Here is an 18,926-nt window from a genome sequence, read left to right as displayed (position 1 = left end):
CCAGTGTGTTGTAGTGGCTAGAATACTGGACTAGAGGCCAGAACGAATCTAATGATTACAAATGCCTTTCACACAATTCCAGAAGAGGAGATTCACTCCAACCTTTTTATTTATTTCTTTTCCCCAAAGATTTCCAGCTGTTAGGGAGTTTGAGAAGGGAACACAACACACATATGTACTGTTCAGAACATTTTCTACTAGGAAAAAAAAAACAACTAGATGGCGTTGAAATAAAATATGGTTGAAATATGGTTTAGCTACAAACCTAGTTGGAGGCAGGAATTAGCTAGCTGTGCATTAAACACACACACATCACTAACTAAAAATATTATACTTTGCCAGCTGAAGAAATGCACAGAAGGGTTCAAACGTCAAACCAGTTCACGTGACATACAGTCACTTGTTTTCCTCCTACAAAGCCATGGTTTACTAAAACTGTTGTTTACCTGATCATCTGGGCCCTGTTCAGTGGATTACCTATGGCTTCTTTACTGCCAACAAACCACAAGCTGAAGCCATGGTTTGTCACTGACCCACAACCCTTGGTTTGTTTTAACTGTGGCTTGGTGTCACAAAGAAAGCCAGCACTGTCCCCAAAGCAAGGTTTGGTTAGCCAACCCACCACAAACACTTGCCAAGCTACCAGAAAAGACCAGCTGGAAAACAAACCGCATTTTAGAGAAACAAGCAATGGGTTTGTTTTATTGTCCATGGGACAAATCTGTAGTTTGTTAAGCAAACCATGGTTTGGTGTGAGTTGTGCAAACGGGGCCAAGGAGGACATAAAAATCAAGAGCTGGTTTTTTAAAAAGAAAAAACCCTGAAAGTTTTCATCAACCCAAATTACAAGCTAACCACGGCAGACACTACTCCCGCGTCTCAGATGTTTATATATGAAATGTTGAGGCGGGCTGTGCTTTTCTGCCAGCACAAAATCAAAAGAAGGGAAAGGTGTTTCCAGCTAGGGCTTCCCCCAGGTACTCCATTGAGGGGGCTTCCTTGGACCTAGAAACCCAGAGGGCACACCAGGAGAATTCCTATGTTTCTAGGAAAGTGGGTCTCACCAGCAGATGACTTCTACAATGACAGGCAAATTTCACAGTGCTGTTGCTGATTAGAATGGTGAGGCCCCGTGGTGCCAAGCAGAAAAGTTCTTCATGGGGTGATCTACCCAGGCAATGCTGGTATCCCTTGCCATGCAGAGTCCCCACCAAAACAGATAATTTACAGGCTCCAAGTCATGCTCCCCATCATCTGGAGAGATGGCACCTGCGCCATTTTGTTATATTTTGGTTAAGTCTTTCCAAGGCCTTTGGGTATCTACACGTGCTGGTAAAAAAAAAAAAATAGAAAGCCATAACTAAATCCCGTCTTCTTGGTCAACTTTAAGTGTTGTGCCATTTGCGTTTTTTTAATTATTTTTTTTATAAAAGCGGGGGCGTTACTCTGGCCACCTTTGGACCCCCATTACAATGGTGTTTCCACCTCACTCAATACGCAGAAAACTCGTCTGTCAAGTCTCAAGTCAGTATCAGTTGTTGAACAATACCGAAAGTCCAGCATTTCCTCCATCGGGGCGGCTTTGGCGTCAGGGCGGCCTAGGAGTTGATCACGTTTCCTGACCACGTCTCGTGCTTTATCCCCGGAGCGAGGTGAGTGATGACCACCTCCACGGCCTGGAGCTTCTCGTTCTTCGGAGGGATGGTGCACACCTTGTAGGTGACTTCATCCCCGGTCACCGGGACGTATTCTCCTTCAATGCTTTCAGGAGGCAGGGGGAGAAGATACAAAACAAAATAATTGCCCAAGTGGTTCCCATCACAGGACTTTGCCACAAACTCAAAAAAGGGAACATAGAACCCACAAAAATGTTTTTATTCATTCATCTGGTTTACACTAAACAGTGGTTTCCCCAAAGTGGTCGATATTTACTCACTCACCCCTGGGGATGGAAAACAAGTGTATGAACCGTGTTTCTTAGGCCGCACCCTGTTTCTGTGGTTGTAACCTATTCAAAACTGTTATCACTGGGTTTTAATTGTTGTAACCCACACTGGGACCTTGGGGTGAAAGTGGGTAAATCATAATCATCATAATGCTCCAATAATAATAATAATAATAATAATAATAATAATAATAATAGGGAAATTTGAGTCTCAGAAATAAAGGTCATGGGCATGTACAGAACACACCTCCTTTGCCACTTCTGTATCTTAATGATTCCACAATACAACAGTGACTGGTGATTCATAAATGTTGATATTTCATGACTTTGCTTCATTTACATGACTAAGAAGTTGTAGTGTGGTCGATGGCAATGTTTTATATCTCATCCAGGGGTCAATGAACTCAGAAGCCTGGGAAAGCCAATGCTAAGCCTGTCCTTTGTGTTCAGCAAACCACAGATTAGCCACGAGTTGTCTGAAAGACAATCACGCAGACCAAGGTTTGCTTCTCCACAGCTTGCTTGGGTTTCCAGCTGCTCTTGGCCTCTGGCCTTTGTGGCTTAGCTGTACAAACCACAGTTAAGAAAGGGGGCCAGATTTGCACGTAATGCTGAGTCATAGATAAGAGACAAATGAAGCTTGGTAAGCCAGTGACAAACCATGGCTTCAGCTTCATTCTAGGGCATAGGTGAGGACTCTTTCCATCTCGTCCTCCCCAGGCCATCACCCTGCCCCCCTCACCAGCTTTGCTCTGCACCACAAGCATTCTTGCCTGGCTGCTGGGACGTGTCCTTGGAATTCTGATCGTGCATTTTGCTTGCCTTGGGTGGAGTGGAGTGTGCAGAAAATAACTGGCTTTGCAAAAGTAAAATTTACATTCATTGTCCCGCCAGCTTTGCCTCTGGCCCTGGCTCGCTGCTCACTGCCGGATTTACGTATAAGCTAAACAAGCTATAGCTTAGGGCCCCTCTCTCTTGGGGGCCCCCAAAAAAATTAAAGGAAAAAAAGACTGGACGTACATTTCCAAAATATAAGATAAAAAACAAATAAAAGAAAACCTACAAACAGCAATAATGTTTTCTGTTGTGTAGGCTCTTATGATGTAAGTAATGGGCCCCGCCTGCTAGCCTGCTCCCTAAAATATCACTGGTTTGCTCATTTCTATATATAGGGTGCCTACATTCTGCATGGACTGGTTGCATGGCAACATGTGCAAATGGCTTTAGATACCTATTAGGTCAAAAAAATTGGGACGTGGGTGGTGCTGTGGGTTAAACCACAGAGCCTAGGACTTGCCGATCAGAAGGTCGGCGGTTCGAATCCCTGCAATGGGGTGAGCTCCCGTTGCTCGGTCCCTGCTCCTGCTAACCTAGCAGTTCGAAAGCATGTCAAAGTGCAAGTAGATAAATAGGTACTGCTCTGGCGGGAAGGTAAACAGCGTTTCCGTGCGCTGCTCTGGTTCGCCAGAAGCAGCTTAGTCATGCTGGCCACATGACCCAGAAGCTGTATGCCGGCTCCCTCGGCCAGTAAAGCGAGATGAGCGCCACAACCCCAGAGTCGTCCGCGACTGGACCTAATAGTCAGGGGTCCCTTTACCTTTAGTCCATAAATTACCATATAGCATATATTCAACACTAAAAAACAGCGACAATTTGTTGATGTCAAAGGACAGCTGGACATATAAAGGGCCTCATTACCTTCAGTAGCTTAGGGTCTCATCAAACCTAAATCCTGCCCTGCCACTGCTGACATGTGGTCCCCAGAAGGTTGCCCTGATAGGAATAAAGCAGCCCTCAGGATGAAAAAAATGAAGGGCAAATCCATTCTCTCTCTTCCCCCCCCCCCCCGCCACTTACTCAGAAATGTGCACAAAGATGTCTGGACTGCCATCGACAGGCGTAATGAAGCCATGGCCCTTGGAGCGGCAGAAACATTTACACACACCTTTGTAGGTAGGCCCTTCAGAGGCTCTCGTCGTCCTGTGAGGAACAAAAGCAAGTTCAGAAAACCATTCCCCACCTCTTCTTACATTAGAGCGCGGAAGTCAGCTTCTAGGGAATTAATGTGGCTGCTTCTGAAAGTCAAGTTTCTTGTCCATATGGGGGAAAGAACGCGAGCAAAATGCCTGCTGAAAGCTGAGAAACCTGAGAGAAGCCTGAATAAGAGTTCAAGTGATGCCACAGGGTGCTTCAGTGTCCTATGGAACTACCCACCACCCACTTACAACTAGCAGAAGAAAAATGGCAGGGCTCACACTTCACACGTGGAAGGCCACAAGTATGATCCCGGCATCTTCAGGTAGGGCTCAGAGGGAAACCTAGCAAAAACCCTGGATTGCCTCCAGCAATACTAAGTTGGACGGACTAATGGTCAAACATGGCACAGGGAAGCTTCCCTGTATCCCTACTTTCTTAACAAACCATGCAAAATGAGGAGAAATCAGGCAAATGTATGCAGGTAGCAGAATTCAGATTGGCAAGAGAGACCTGGGCACGATGCTGTAGAATGTAGTGCTCTTTTTAGGAAAATAGGGTGAAATTCAACACCATGCTATTACAAATATTCCATCCGTTTGCCAGATCCCCCCTCCCACGTGCTGTTCTGTTGGTTCCCCCAATTCCCCCCACAAACCAATTCCGGGAGGTGGGGAGCCCTGCTGCGCAAACAGATGCCCTCATGCAAGGCTTCTAAGTGAATCCCACCCATAGAGATTCATCCAACTACATTATACTCAGAGTAGACCTGCTGAACTTGATGGACTTTGATTAGTCATGCCCACCTATTTAAGAGGGTCTACTCAAGAGTTGGATAAGCATCAAGTGCAACCCACAGGGAACAGACCAAGGGCCAATCTAGCACCCAGTCATCAACAATGCTCTCCTGGGATTGAGGCAAGAGCCTTACCTGGAGACACCGAGGACTGAACTGTCCGAAACAGCTGCTGAGCTAGATGGTCCAATGGTCTGATTTAGTATAAGGCAGCTTCCTACATTTGTAGGTAGGAATCAGAATCTGGGGGAAAGTGTCAGAATCATCCAAGGACAAAGCAGAGCTCATAACTGGCCTTGAAGACATGCCCTTCTAAGATCATCAGAACATCATCAGAACCTACTGGATCAGGCCAATGGCCCACCTAGTAGTGGGAGCGAGAAAAGGGGTTCTCCACCTATCTGTTCCCTCCACACCATGCATAATTCCATAATATTCCGTACTCGCCTTTTCCCTAAACTAAAAATTCCCAAACTCTGCATCCGGGGAGCCTCTCCATCCCCTGGACCCTTTTGGTCTCCCCTTTTTTTCTGAATCTTCCCCAAAATCTGCAATATCCTTCTGCCGCCTTCCTCACCTTGACGAACTGGACCTAAGACTTTCTGACGCCATGGAGAAGCCTGCCTGCCTTGAGTGAGAGAGGGCACAACTTTCTACAGAGCATGGTAGGCCATTCTGCTCCCATGCCCTCTCGCTTCCCCGCCCGCCCGCCACCTCCCTCCTCTCAACACAACTTCTGAGCTTCTGGCCTGGGTGCGATTGTGACATAGCCAGCCATCCCAGAGTCATTTGTACTTCCCCGCTTGTCATAATGTCATTCAGCTGCAAGCTGAGCTAACCTTCAGAGCCCCAGGGGATTCAGTCAGTGACACACCCAACTTACAGCTGAGAGATTACACTCTGCTGCTCAATTAGGTATTTTGCAGAGTTGGAGGTGGGGGAAGGAGTTGTATTATCAGGGATTTGTCTCAGCAAGACCAACTCTCAGTGGAAATCTACAGTGACCTCTCAACCATCTACGGCCAGAGTAATTGCTTCCTAGGTGGGCTGTATGGAGGTGATCACAGAAGGAACCAGGCAGGGTGAGGCTTGCAAAGGTGAGTGACCAGAGTTGTCTTCTTCTTTGGCAGTCACTCATAGCCGAGTAAGATTGCCTTCCATAAACACGGTTTCAACAGTGTGTCCATAAGTGACTGCGGAGGCCAATTCTGGATCCACACGTCCTTTCCACAGCAGGAACATAGGTCTCTAGGCAGGAGTTGATCATGTTGAGGGTTTGCCATTCCTCTTATTACATTTCTCTCTTTCGTCCTGAGTTCGAGCGTCTTCAAAGTCCATGACACCTTTGGTAAAGGCTATTCTCCAATTGGTGCACTTGCAGGCCAGTGTTTCCCAGTTGTCGGTGTTCATGCTACTTTTTCTTTTTTAACCAGGGACAACACCAGCGTTTGTTTTGTTTGTTATTAATTTATAAAAAATATTTGTATACTGCTATATCATAAAAATGTATGTTGAAGCGATTCACAGCAATAAACACATAAAACCATAAAAGTTAAAAACAAGTTAAAAGCAAAAAAGTTTGAAATGTTCATTGTGGTACCAGCAATTCAGAGTCAGGTAAGAAGCAAATTATCCCTATCTACCTAACAAAATTTATATACCACTTTATGGTAGCAAAACCTCTAAGGGGCGTAACAAGAAATATTAACATTAACAATAAATAAATAAATATTAACATTAACAATAAAAAACAGACGAAAACAAGGAAAAACTGTTTTAGAAGATTGAAATTAACAGTAAAGGAGATTAAAACACAGCAACATCAGTATGCCTGGTTAGGCTTGCCTAAGCAACATTGTTTTAAATGAGCACCGAAAGAACCCCATTCCACCTGCTCCCCTTGATACTCACGCTGAAAATGTGCGTGTCCTCCGCGTCGGAAGCGGGCTTGGGATGAGGTAGCCTCTCATCGGAGACGGGGAACGCTCTCTCGTCCTCCGCCCTTCTGGAAGCCGGAGGTTGCGTGGAGACGGAGGCTGCTCGTGAGAGGAAGCAGATTCTGAAGACATTTCAAAGACCTAAACAGGAGAGGAGGTCTTGCTTTAGAAGCGGGAGTTTAGTTGACCAATCTTCTCATTAATTTAGTTTTTGCTCTTGCAAGTTGAATGTCAGCCGCTCTCTCTCAGCTATCCATTACAATGATGCTCTGAGGTGGTGTCCAGTAGGGCTGGGCGATACAGTGGTACCTCAGTTTTCGAACACCTCAGAAGTCAAACGTTTCGACTTTCAAACACCAAAAACCTGGAAGTAACTGCTTTGGTTTTCAAACCCTTTTCAGAACCTGAACATGCCACGCGGCTTCTGTATTGAGTTTTCCAGAAGTAAATGCTTCAGGTTTTTTTACGTTTTGGAAGCTGAACGGTCTTCCAGAATGGATTACATTCGAAAACCAAGGTACCACTATATCTGGTTTTCAACACTGTGATGTATTACCAGCTAAACATTGTGATATACCGATTAGCTGGCTTCACTGTTTTCCCCACATTGTGATTTTTGCATAGCATGTGCACAAACACACACACAACATGGATTCACAATTATATTGCCAGGTCAAAAATTATGAAACTGATATCACAAAATGGACTTCAAACCAGTTTTGGACAATATATCACCATATTGCCCAGCCCTAGTGCCCATCTTTGGGTAGAGCAGAATGTGTCCTTTTTTACCTTATTGCAGGCTGAGAACTTTTAGCTAATCATGCTTTGCAATCTTTTGTTGTATTTTATTCTGGTATTATATGCTTCTTTAAAAACAAACAAACCTATAAATCACTTTGAGACCAAAAAGAAATTTTTGGTAGTAAGCGACAAATAATTATCCTAAATAATGATAATAATAAATAATGACAGAACTGACAACACGTTACTAAGACTCTTGCTCAGGAAAATGCCCTAAAACACAACAGGAAACCAATTCAACACAGAGAGTTCAGATCCAACATCAATGAAGCTCCCACATAGACGACTGCATGAATTATGCAGAGGATCTTTGCCTGACATCTCATGTCAATGCGACAATTTTCCACCCCTTGTAACAATAGTGGAAAGAACAAAAAATTATGGCTTATTAGTAGAAGAGCATCCAGGAACAGACTCTCTCTCTCTCTCTCTCCCCCCCCCTCCTCATCCTCTGTTTAATTGCTCCAGGTATGAAGAGGTTATAACTTTTTAAAAACAAAACAAATGAAGTCAAGATCCCATGAGGAATAATATGCATTCACTCCAACCCACTATCAAATTCCAGAGAGTATCATCAGGCTGCTGGAAACAAGGAATTTCTCACACTTCATGTTAACTAGGTAAACACACACACACTTAGAACCAAATAGCAGTCAGAGCGTGTTAAAAAGATAAAATGTTGATGGCCCAAAACTGGAAAGTTAAGTTATTCCCTTATTGAAAGGAATGGCTTAATAGAGTTTGGGCCATCTCCATAATGGTGAAAATAACATATTATCTAAAAGCGAGATATGCAAGCAAATGCAGAAATAAATTTTGGGAAAACTAGTCTCCCTCTTGGCAGTGTGGCCCAGAAAACAATTATCTCCCGCAAAAGCAAATTCAAGTAGGTTTTGAGGTTTGTTTTTAAAGCAAATGTTAACTTATGTTATATTTTCTTGCAGGAATACTTATGATTTGAAGGAATTTTATCTGAAGCAGGGTTTCATTGATTATTGTTAATAATTGTCAAAATGGTTAAATACGTAAATAATGTTCAAAATCGCAAGTGCCATAAATTAAAGAAGACCAAACATTGAGTATTTGATATTTTATATGGCTTTAAGATTCCAAAGGTCCAAACTCAGTGGGAAGTTGGCGCAAGGCAGTTAAAAAGGGGAAGAGCAACTGACACAAATTAAGCAATACTGTCTCTGTGAATACACCATACATTTAAAGCACATTCCCCACCTCCCTGCCTAAACAATTCTGGGAACTGTAGTTTACCCCTCACAGAGCTGCAATTCCCAGCACCCTTAACAAACTAGTGTGTGCCTGCTTTAAATGTACGGCCAGGGGAGAGGCTTTTAAGAAGAAAAGTTATCCCAAACAGCTGCTGGAGGTGAGAGCTCTCAATAGAACCTGCATTATCAGGGGCACTATACCAGATGTCAGAGACAAACAACAGGGGAAAGAGAAAGAATATCCATGCTGTGCTCATAAATTTCCAGAGCCATCTAGGCAAGCAGTTTGCCTGATCCACTAGGGCAATTATGGGAAAGTTCCACAGTGCTTCACTTGGCAGATTTGATACACAAACTGAAGCAATTATGGAGGGTGGGAGCTGAGTAGTGTATTTGTTCAAGAGGGGCAAAAAGTATATACTCCAATATTTATTTATATTTTTAAGCATTAGCCAGGTTGGCCTTCCTGAAGCCCCCATGTTCAGTAGCCATATAGCTCTGTGAATTCCACACACCAGCAGTCATCCTGCCCCTGAACAATTTCCATCCTAGCAAGTCATGGACTACTATCTAACCTGTCAGACTCACTACCTGAGTTTGCATTCTTCCTCTGCCCTCCTAGTCCCCTTTTTCTTTTATGTGTGTGGCTTTCCCCCCAGAAACCTGCAGGCAGGAACTGTCCTGTATATAAGCTGCTCTGGGAGCCATTTTGAATGAAGAGCCAGCTACAAATGTTCCGAATAAATAAGGATGGCTGGCTGGGCAAGCAGGGATGATCTTCTATTGATGCAAAACAATAACCAAATTCTGGCCACCCCAGAGCAAAACATGAACATGAATCAGCTAAAGCACAGCCTGCGGCTTCCAGCACACGACATCAGTCCGATTCTTGCCACAGGGCTTCTGGATTTCTACAAACCACGCGGTGCAGAGAGAGGGGAAACCCAACAGCCATAGTTTTACTCTTCCGCCTCCATAGCACGCTGTCGCCCTTCAGTTTACACATCAAGGCAAACACAACAGAGGCTGACTCACTTAATTGCCAGCGCTTATCCAATTCCCTTGCTCTCTGCCCTGCTTGCTCAGAACACAAAACACAAGCAGCAGTTCAGCGGAAACGAAGCCTTTGTCTCCCTCCCAGCCAGATCCCCTGAGGCCAGACCAAGAAAACAGATTTCTGTCATTTGTCACAGGATGGTCACAGGGAAAGGAATAATACACCGCAAACTGTTTCAACATCAGAGGAGAAGAAGAATACTGCATAGGAAACAGATCAGCCTTCCCAACTGGGTACCGTTCAGATGTTTCAGACTACAGCAGTGGCTGCCTGAAAGATCTGGAGCGCAACAGGTTGGTGAAGGCTGCTATATAGCATCCATGAATAAAAACTCAAAAGCTGCAACAGACAAAGCTATGGCTTAAGCGCTTTGCATTTGCAAATTCCAATTCTGCTAACTGAGGCATGCAGCAGTCTAACAACAAATATGACTACATTTTTTAAAAAATAAAAAAGCAGCCCTTGCTCTGCTTAATGCTTTCAAAGGCCAGAAACAGACACAACCCTACTTCCTTCCTCCCAGTAGAAGCCTTCTTGCCAAATCTACATACAGCAGCTGGATGAAGTAATTACCGTAAGAATATCTCAATGTGCCAGGATGGACCTAGACTGAAGCTCAGAAATAACATTATTCAACTCTCCCCTTCATGAAACAGACAGGCATCTCTTCAGTGAGAAAATGAGCACATCAGGAAGAATGCTTCCAGCCCTCCTTGGCGAGCAAACTTTCTCCTTGCAGAAGGGTTATTTTTTATGTAGAGGGAGTCCTCCTAAAGGTATCTCCCACCTATGCAGTCTGAAGTAGTACAGTTCACTCTACCATCTCATTGTGCTGCTTGCATAGTGCAGGTCTTGATCTGGCTAATTAACGTGCCATATTAACAATGCAAATTCCGGCAACTTGGAAATCAGCCCTGCTGAAAACAATGATAAATTGCTCCCAGGTAATTCTAACCCTATCTACTCAGAATTCAATGGGGCTTACTCCCAGGTAAGCAGGGTTAGGATCATAGCAGAAGTCTTTTCTATCCCTTTTTGTCTTCCCTTGCAAATTGATTCAGGACTCACAATATCACCCCATCTGAAAAGATAGGAGAGAAACATCTGTGGAGTTTGGGAAGCCACTTGGCCGGGTGGCAAAACCACACCCCTGACTCTTGCTCAAATTGAGATGGGCAAAGCAAGAGGAAGAGGCATGCCAGGAAACATTGGTAATAGGGACCATATTTATAGATCAACATGTGCACAAGCTCAAAACAGGTAGATGTGCTTTGAAACAGAGAAGACATGAAACAAAAATTATATGCGTGCACAAAGGATAGGCAAAAAACATTAAAATCAATCTCCACTGGCTTAGCCTACAACTCCAGATGTGAGAAAGGTGCAATCCCAGCCAGGAACATGTCAAGAACACCTGAAGGCGAGTAATGCCATCAGCGATATGCTAAAATCAGTGATAAACTATATTAAAACACGTGCTGACAACTCATGTCTATATGTTCCGTACAGGCTTGTCTAAACAAAAGACATGTGTTTGCATGTGTTTCGATCTGGGTTTTTGCTTCCCATTGTTTTCAATTATGTTTTGAAAAACATTCTGCATGAGTGTTTTTAACTGTTTTTATTTATTTCATTGTTTTCTTCTTTTTGTAAACCACTTGAGGTTCATTGGCTATTTTTACAATCATGCAGTATATTAATTTGCTAACACAAATGGCCTGCATGAACAGAAAGGTCTAGTGTTGGAGCAAAAGACCACAAAGATGGTGTGAGGTGAAGCTCTGTAACTGGCGGGGGCCACCACTAAGAAGCCCCTGCACACAAAACACCCTTGTTACCCACCCTCCAAAGAGGTTTGGAACTCAAGAAGCTGCCCTTATACCAAGTTGGACCATTGTGGAACATGTTTTCCTTTGAAATTAAGACCGGTTTCTGGGCCAGAGTCATGGCTCAAAGCCGAGGGCTGCACTGCCCACCAAAATGAGAAAGATTATCCACCCATCTCTCTGGCTTCTGACACAGCCCATTTACATTCTAGCATATATTTTACAACCATAAGGTCTAGAAACCTGATTGTCTCTCTATACTGTTTCTGTAAGAAAAACTGTAGCTGCAGTGTGGGGCTTGGTGGGTTGGTGGGCACGGGAAGCAGCCCCTAGTATCTTTTTATTATTATTTAATGGAAGCACTGATTCTCAGGAAACTTGAGTCCTGCCCTCATTAGGTGGCTTTTCTGCACAGAATCATAACATGAACAGAGGGCTGGCTGCAACATGGCCCAGCAGCTCTGTGAAGGGAAAAAGAGACCCCATTGGCCCCTCCGTGCATTATCTAGTAGTATGGCAGCAGCAACCTTGCCTTGGTGAAAAGAGATGCTTCTCTAGACCTTGAGACAGGAACACAAAGCAGGCGAAAAGGCAAAATGTATTATTATTATAGCATCGCACTGTCTTGTAATCTTGATTGAAAACAGAACATCCTCAACTTGGGCGATCTCCGGATGTTGCCGCACTCCAAGTCCCATCATGCTTTTAGGTTCAGAGAAAAGGCGAGCAAGAGGAAACACGACAGAGGAGAAAATGGACACAGAAAAGTTGTTTCTCCCTCTCGCGTAACACGAGAACTCAGACACATCTGATGGAGCTGAATGGTAGAGATTTAGGTCAGGCAAAAGTTAGTCCTTCATTATGCAGCGCATAGTTTAACTACGGGATTTCACTCCCTCAAGGGGCAGTGATGGCTACTAACTTGGGTGTCTTTCCTAGAAAATTAGGAAAATTCCTGAACAAGGAGGCTATCAATGACTACTAGCCAAAAGGGCTATATTCTGCCTCTCCTCTCAGTGCCTCTAAATACCCGCTGCTGCTGTCCAGGGATAAAGAGCTTGTGTGCTCAGAAAAACGCCTGAATGTGGCTATCCTGACACAGGACAAGTGATCCAACAGAAGAACATACAAGAAGAGCCCTGCAGGTTCAGGCCAGAGGCTCACCCAGCCCAGCACCCTGGTCTCATGGTCTTATGTAGCTCTTCTAAGAGACCTGCAAGCAGGACTTGAGCACAACAGCACCATCTCAGCAGAACATAGCCACTGAGGCACATATCTGGCTACATAAATCTGTCCAATCCTCTTTTAAAGACGTCCAAGTTGGCAAACATCACTGCCTCCTGTGGGAGGGAGTTCCACTGTTTATGTACCGCATGAATAATTTAGCTGTCCTGAATCTTCCAACATTTGTCTCCGCCAGCAGCAAAACGTTTCCGGCCGGCTCTGCCATTTGGTGCACTTAAAAGATACGTGCGTGGGCCTGAGGCACGTTGCATCTGCTCCTCATACAGTTGTACCTCAGGTTACAGGCACTTCAGGTTACAGACGCTTCAGGTTACAGACTCTGCTAACCCAGAAATAGTACCTCAGGTTAAAAACTTTGCTTCAGGATGAGAACAGAAATCGCGCGGCGGCAGCGGGAGGCCCCATTAGCTAAAGTGGTACCTCAGGTTAAGAAGAGTTTCAGGTGAAGAATGGGCCTTCAGAACGAATTAAGTTCATAACCTGAGGTATATCCAACACCATTTCACCCATGAGCATAGACTGAATCATACTGAATCAGGCCTTTGGTCCAGCCCAAGCTGTAACAGGAAGGAAGGCCATCCCGATGCCTGGGGAAATCCCTCAGGAAGAATATTCCTGCCTCTCCTGAAACTGGCTTCCAGCAACTGCTATCCAGAGGCATCCTGCTTTCCCAAAAGTGGAGAAAGAACATAGCCATCATGGCTAGAAGCCATTGATAGCCTCCTCCTCCATGAATTTGTGCCTTTTTAAAAAAGCTATCCAAGTTGGTGGCCATCCTGCGGCCTCCTGTGGCAGGGAGTTCCACAGTGTAACTATGTGCTTGTCCTTTCTTTTATCTGTCCTGAATCTTCCAACCTTCTGCAGGCATAGTGTGCGCTCCAGCCACTAAGCTTTGAGGCCTTGGGAAATATTGCTTCCCACTCCAAGTCCCTGGGGATGGAGATAACTTTATTACAATACCAACAATAACAAGGCTTTCAGCACGGATGCCGATGATTCAACAGCAATTCATCAATCACGCTGTCACGAGATTTTTCCACCTAGCAATTAAGATACATTTCATTGCGTTGTCAGAAAAGCAGCCCACGCTCAACGCACCTCGCAACCCGAAGGATCCTCACCCACTTTTTGAAAAGCCAAAACCGCTCATCTTCACCATCAACACTGAATGTGTGGCCCATCAATTAATCCAGCCCCTTTTCCTAAACCAATGTTAATATACTGACTTGACAGTTATTCTTGCATTGGGAGAAAGTCTTGACACAAATATCCAGCGTCTGGTCACATCGAGGCTTGACTACTGCAGTTGGGTCGGGGGCTACAATGGTACAATGGGCCACCCTTGAAGACTATTCAGAAGTCTTAATCAGGTTCAGGACAGATAACCATATTTCCTGGGACTTGCCAAGCTCAACTATATTTTGCAAACATTTTAAAGATCACCACTGTACTCTAGTAACCTTTCACGAGCAAGGATATATGAAAGGCCAGCTGCATAGGCAGTCAGTCAACTGCTCTTCTGGTGCAGAGACTTCTTTGTGGTGGCACCCTGGTTGCAAAGACTTCAGTGCTGTTAGCTTTCATGTCCCAGAAAGGGCTGCTTTATTCTCTCTAGCTAATGCAGAGCTGGGAAATCCTGGACCCAGGAGCCAAACGCAGCCCCCCAGGCCTCTCTGCCGGGCCCTCCCTCTCTGCCTGTCCAGACCCCACAGTCCACTACGCATTCACACACACACCCCACTTGAGTGTTCTTTCCTGGCTGGAAAGTGTCCTTGAATGCTGACTGTGCCTCTTTGCTTCCCTGGACAGAGGACTGGGAAGGGATTGCAAGTGTGTGAAGAAACCATCCTGCAGTACAAAAGTATCATTTTCATTCATTGCTGAACCCATTTTTACCTCTGGCCCTCAGGCTGAAACCCCTGTTTGAGTGTATGTTGCTGCATTCTGCATTTCCTATCACAGAATGCTATTTTACTGCTTTTTATGACTTTTTACTGCATATTTAAATTGACATCTTACTCCCAAGCTTCAACTTTTGTTAGGGGGCTTAAAAAAACAACAACTGGAAGATCACTTGGAAGAAATGGATCTTAGCCAGATTTTATTTTGGGCTGCTTTTTTCCTTATATAGAATTATTTATTTTTACCCAGCCTAACATTCTGAAGAGTTTTGTACCACTGCCATATAAGTTGCCTGCTTTCGTTTTCCATTCTGCAGTCTTACCTTAGATCCTGAACGCCTTGCGAGTCGAACGTTTTGGCTCCTGACTGACGCAAACCCGGAAGTGAGTGCTCCGGTTTGCGACCGTTCTTTGGAACCCAAACATCCAACATGGCTTCCGATTGGCTGCAGAAGCTTCTAGCAGCCAATCGGAAGCTGCGCCTTGGTTTTCGAACGTTTTGGAAATCAAATGGACTTCCGGAACGGATTTAGTTCGACTTCCAAGGTATCTCTGTATTGTGCTTTCATGAGACAAAACCTTCCCCTGCTTGAGCTATCTCCCCAAGGAGGCCTGTAAATAAGTCCTTAACGAAGGCCGCAATCCTAACCCCCTACTAACCTGGGATTAAGACCCCACTGATTTCAATAGGATTTATTTCTGTGTAGACATGCTTAGGCATCTGCTGAAACTAACTCCAGTGGGGGGGGGCGGGGACCTTTTTCAGTTCAAGGGCCACATTCCCTGCTGGGGTAACTTCACAAGGTCTGCATATTAGGTGGGGGGCAAGGCAAAAGTGGGCGGATCACTCAATATATATGGTGCAATAAACTGGTTTGTACCCATGCACACACAGAGAGCTCTCTCTATCTTCCATACAAGCAAACAAGAGGCTTGATAAGAGTTAAGGTGCACCTTCCAGTCAGGGAAAAACACTCAAGGAGAGTGCAAAGCACAGCCTGTAGGAGCAGACCTTCCCAGTTTCTCTATTTTCCAGGGATGTCCCTGATTTAGAGAAGCCGTCCCGGTTTCTGATTTGATCCTGGAATGTCCCACTTTTCCTTAGGATGTCCCTATGTTGGAGGGTATGGAGTTATCCGACCCCCAAGCCATTTGAAGGCAATCCTGTATAGGGAAGTTTGTTTAATGTTTTATTATGTTTTTATATATGTTGGAAGCCTCCCAGAGTGGCTGGGGCAGCCCAGTAAGATGTGTGGGGTATAAATAGTAAAATTATCATTATGAAATGGGATGTCCCCATTTTCATCAATGTTGGAGGGTATGTAGGAGTGTGTGGCCTGGTGAAGGTTCTGAGGGCCAGAAAGAGAGTTCTAGAGGGCCATGTTTGACACCTGCCCCTGGTCTTGTCTGCCCATCCCTGGCATAAATGATTAGTATTTTTTGTTGGTCTAAAAGAGCAACTTAAGTCTCTACTTCTTGAAACTACACATCATAAGGCTACATAACAGTGTACACACTGGGCTGTAATCTGCCTAGGCCTAACTCACGATAAAATGGATGCAGGACACTGGGGAGATGGGCATAAATGCAATAAAGTGTAAAATAAACCTCCAGTTCAAATGTCACATCAGTCACAAACTCACTGGTCCTGGGCATGCTATATTTCTCTCTCTCCTCACACTCTGCATATACAGGGCTGGTCAATATTACAGGGCTTTTGCCCAAATTGCCAAGCTAATGTGGGTGAAGCCGTTTTGAAAACTTGAAATCCACAACTTTAAATGTGAATGATTATAAAACAGAGTTGGCAGCATGCAGAAGACTTTTTGACCAAGGAGATCAGAGTTCAAATCCACCCTCAATTATTGCAGCTGAACTATGGTGCAACCTAACCTGCTTCATATTATTGTTTTGGTTAGAATTAAATGTGGGTGGGGACACATGGAAGCTCCTTGGGAGGAATGACGGGATACAAGGAGAAGAAACCATTATCTTTTGAATGCACTCAAGAGATGCAGGCTGCCACCTTCTGGGTTAAGTTTCCTGCAGCCAGAAACTCAACAGGTGCAGTCCCCTTGCTTGAAGGACTGGTGAATCGTAGAATTCCTGCCTGCTAGGCAGCTATTGAAAGGCAAAACACCACAAGAGAGAAGAAAATATAAGTAGCAATTCTATTGGGAGTAGGGCTGGGAGGAAATAGCAGGCTTGCCTCTTCTTCCTTGGACTTGCACAATCAGGCTGGCCAATTGTTTCTGGAACCCCAGACCGGATGCCAAGCTCCTTCCTGGAAAACTGTGGCCTCCTCACGTTAAGTTTTGCCCATTGCAAGTCAGGTTCTCTCACACTCCCCACAACTGAAGTGGCAAAGAGGTTACACATGCGCACACAAAATACTACTTTTAAAAAATGCAACATACCAGCTTTGTGTTATCGCTCCCCTGCCCATCAAACATGTTTTCCCCTGAATCCAAATACCTTTAATGTTGCAATCCTAACCATGTCTTCTCAGAAGTAGGCCCTGTGGAATTCAGTGGGGCTTACTCTCCAGTAAGCGGCATTAGGATTTCTGCAGATTCAGCAATCCTAAACTATTTACAAAAGATCAGGCCTCATCCAACACAGCAGGACTTACTTATCTCTCTGTAAACATGCATGGAGTTGTCCCATGATTATGGAATAAAAACTCTCATTTTAACAGAGAAGCAGCCATTCTAAACCCCACTTACTAGGGAGCAAGTCCCATTGAGTTGAATGGGGCTTACTTCTGAGTAGACATAGTTAGGGCAGCACTGCTATTCTAAGAGAACATGTTTTACCCCATCAGCTTTAGTATGTCCCTTTAAAAAAAAAGCCTTTCATTCCCTCCTCCCCTTGAAGGTGGGGGTGGGACCCTTTAATTTTCAGAAAGGAGACCACACCTTGAATTTTTTAAGGTGCCACAAGGTTGCTTTGATTAAAAAAACACTTTTTTATATCTTCCAACCTAGCCCCACAAACAAAGCGACCATCTCCCCACCCTTATATCAACTCTTCCAGGGTTAAATTAGTTTGGGAAGTGCTGCACCTCTCCATACACGCCCCCCCTCAAATCAATGAAAGCCTTTACCCTTTGTCTGCACCCCCCCCATAAAAATTGGGGGTGGGCACGCAACTTATAAGTAACTTCACACACGCACACAACACGAGCGAATCCTCAAGTTTCAACGTCTGGTATCATTTCCCATTGGTGATTTGCTTCTCTTACCTTACAATTCTCGCTATGTCCTTTGGTGGGATTGTCCCGGGGGGGGGGGGAACCTGCAGGATTTTCCCCGGGTGTTGGAGGGGGGCGGAAAAAAGGAGTAAAGCACCGAGGCCACTTCCTCCACCTCCCCAAAACGAGAAGAACAGCGTTTACACATTTCGCCCCATATCTCAGGTTCTACAAATGCTAGAAACTTGCTCTTTTCAAACAAATGGAAGCTGGGGATCTGGAGATTCTATTCGGGGGCGCAGTTGGGGCCTCTGCCCCCATCTTGCCCCCCCCCTGCAGACGCCCAGGGCTGTTGCCTCCCCCTTTTCTCTTTGTTGCAAACTTCAATAGATCCACCCTTACTCTCATCTCGTCCCCACGTTCCCGACCCCCACGGCTTGCAAGTTTCACTCCATCCTCCAAGCGCCCAGCTGAGGCTACGACCCCGACCCCGGGCACGCTTTCCCTGGAGTAAAACCCCGTTTAAAAGAGCGGGGCTTACTTCCGAGTAGACCCGCGAGCTACTTCCTCTTTTTTTTTCAAAATTGCACGCGCATCCATCAACTTTGCAGCCTCCCTTCCGCGCAAAAAATTAAATAACGAAAATAAAATCCAAAAATACCCCTCACCTATCTCCCTCTGCGAAGAGGTTCCGGGGCTCGCCAGAAGCTGCTGCCACCTTTGCTTACTTGCTGCCGTTCAGTGCGCGCGCCTCTGCGCTTCCCCGGGCCCCAGTCGGGAGGTGGAGCGGCTCCGGGAAGGCCAGCCCCCGGCTAGGGAGGCCCCTCGGGGCGGGGACTCCTGCGCCGCTGCAGGAGGTGCGCTTACGCAGCTGGCTGGCTGCATGGTCTAAGCGCGGAGGTTTCTCGCGGTCCCGGGGCTTCGCCCCAAGAGGACAGGTCTCCGCCCCGAGGGAGCTTGCCATCTAGAGAACGCGGAGGAAAACGAGGAACAAAGATAAGGTGGTTTGCCCAAGGCTTGGGGTA

General features: G+C 45.3%; 1 protein-coding gene and 1 long non-coding RNA gene across 3 annotated transcripts; one reads left to right on the top strand and one right to left on the bottom strand.

The window, feature by feature from the left end:
* Positions 1 to 76: 76 nt before the first annotated feature.
* On the bottom strand, positions 77 to 18,685 carry CARHSP1 (calcium regulated heat stable protein 1). 2 transcript variants are annotated; one of them, XM_081170231.1, is made up of 4 exons: positions 18,570 to 18,685; positions 6,627 to 6,793; positions 3,803 to 3,925; positions 77 to 1,761 (listed from the first exon to the last, which is right to left on the bottom strand). In XM_081170231.1, the coding sequence occupies exons 2-4, from the start codon at positions 6,782 to 6,784 to the stop codon at positions 1,599 to 1,601; spliced, it is 444 nt and encodes a 147-aa protein (XP_081026357.1). In that variant the 5' UTR covers positions 6,785 to 6,793; positions 18,570 to 18,685; the 3' UTR covers positions 77 to 1,598. The 2 variants fall into 2 exon arrangements, with proteins under 2 accessions (XP_081026357.1, XP_081026358.1); XM_081170232.1 differs by lacking the exon at positions 18,570 to 18,685 and having other exon boundaries at positions 6,627 to 6,812.
* On the top strand, positions 5,293 to 10,555 carry LOC308573369. The gene is made up of 2 exons (XR_014002061.1): positions 5,293 to 5,812; positions 7,925 to 10,555. It is a non-coding gene; the product is annotated as an uncharacterized lncRNA (long non-coding RNA).
* Positions 18,686 to 18,926: the final 241 nt, after the last annotated feature.

The sequence above is a fragment of the Podarcis bocagei genome (genome assembly GCF_964188305.1).
Source record: "Podarcis bocagei genome assembly, chromosome: 14".
NCBI classification, from domain to species: Eukaryota; Metazoa; Chordata; class Lepidosauria; order Squamata; family Lacertidae; genus Podarcis; species Podarcis bocagei.
This window is presented reverse-complemented; position numbering and strand designations above follow the sequence as displayed.

What these genes read in the sequence shown, in the direction of transcription:
- CARHSP1 (XM_081170231.1), bottom strand. Translation starts at nt 6,784, where the DNA reads ATGTCTTCAGAATCTGCTTCCTCTCACGAGCAGCCTCCGTCTCCACGC. An exon ending in AGGACACGCACATTTTCAGC is followed by an intron (nt 3,926 to 6,626) that starts GTGAGTATCAAG and finishes TGTTCCTCACAG; the next exon opens with GACGACGAGAGCCTCTGAAG. An exon ending in ATCTTTGTGCACATTTCTGA is followed by an intron (nt 1,762 to 3,802) that starts GTAAGTGGCGGG and finishes GCCTCCTGAAAG; the next exon opens with CATTGAAGGAGAATACGTCC.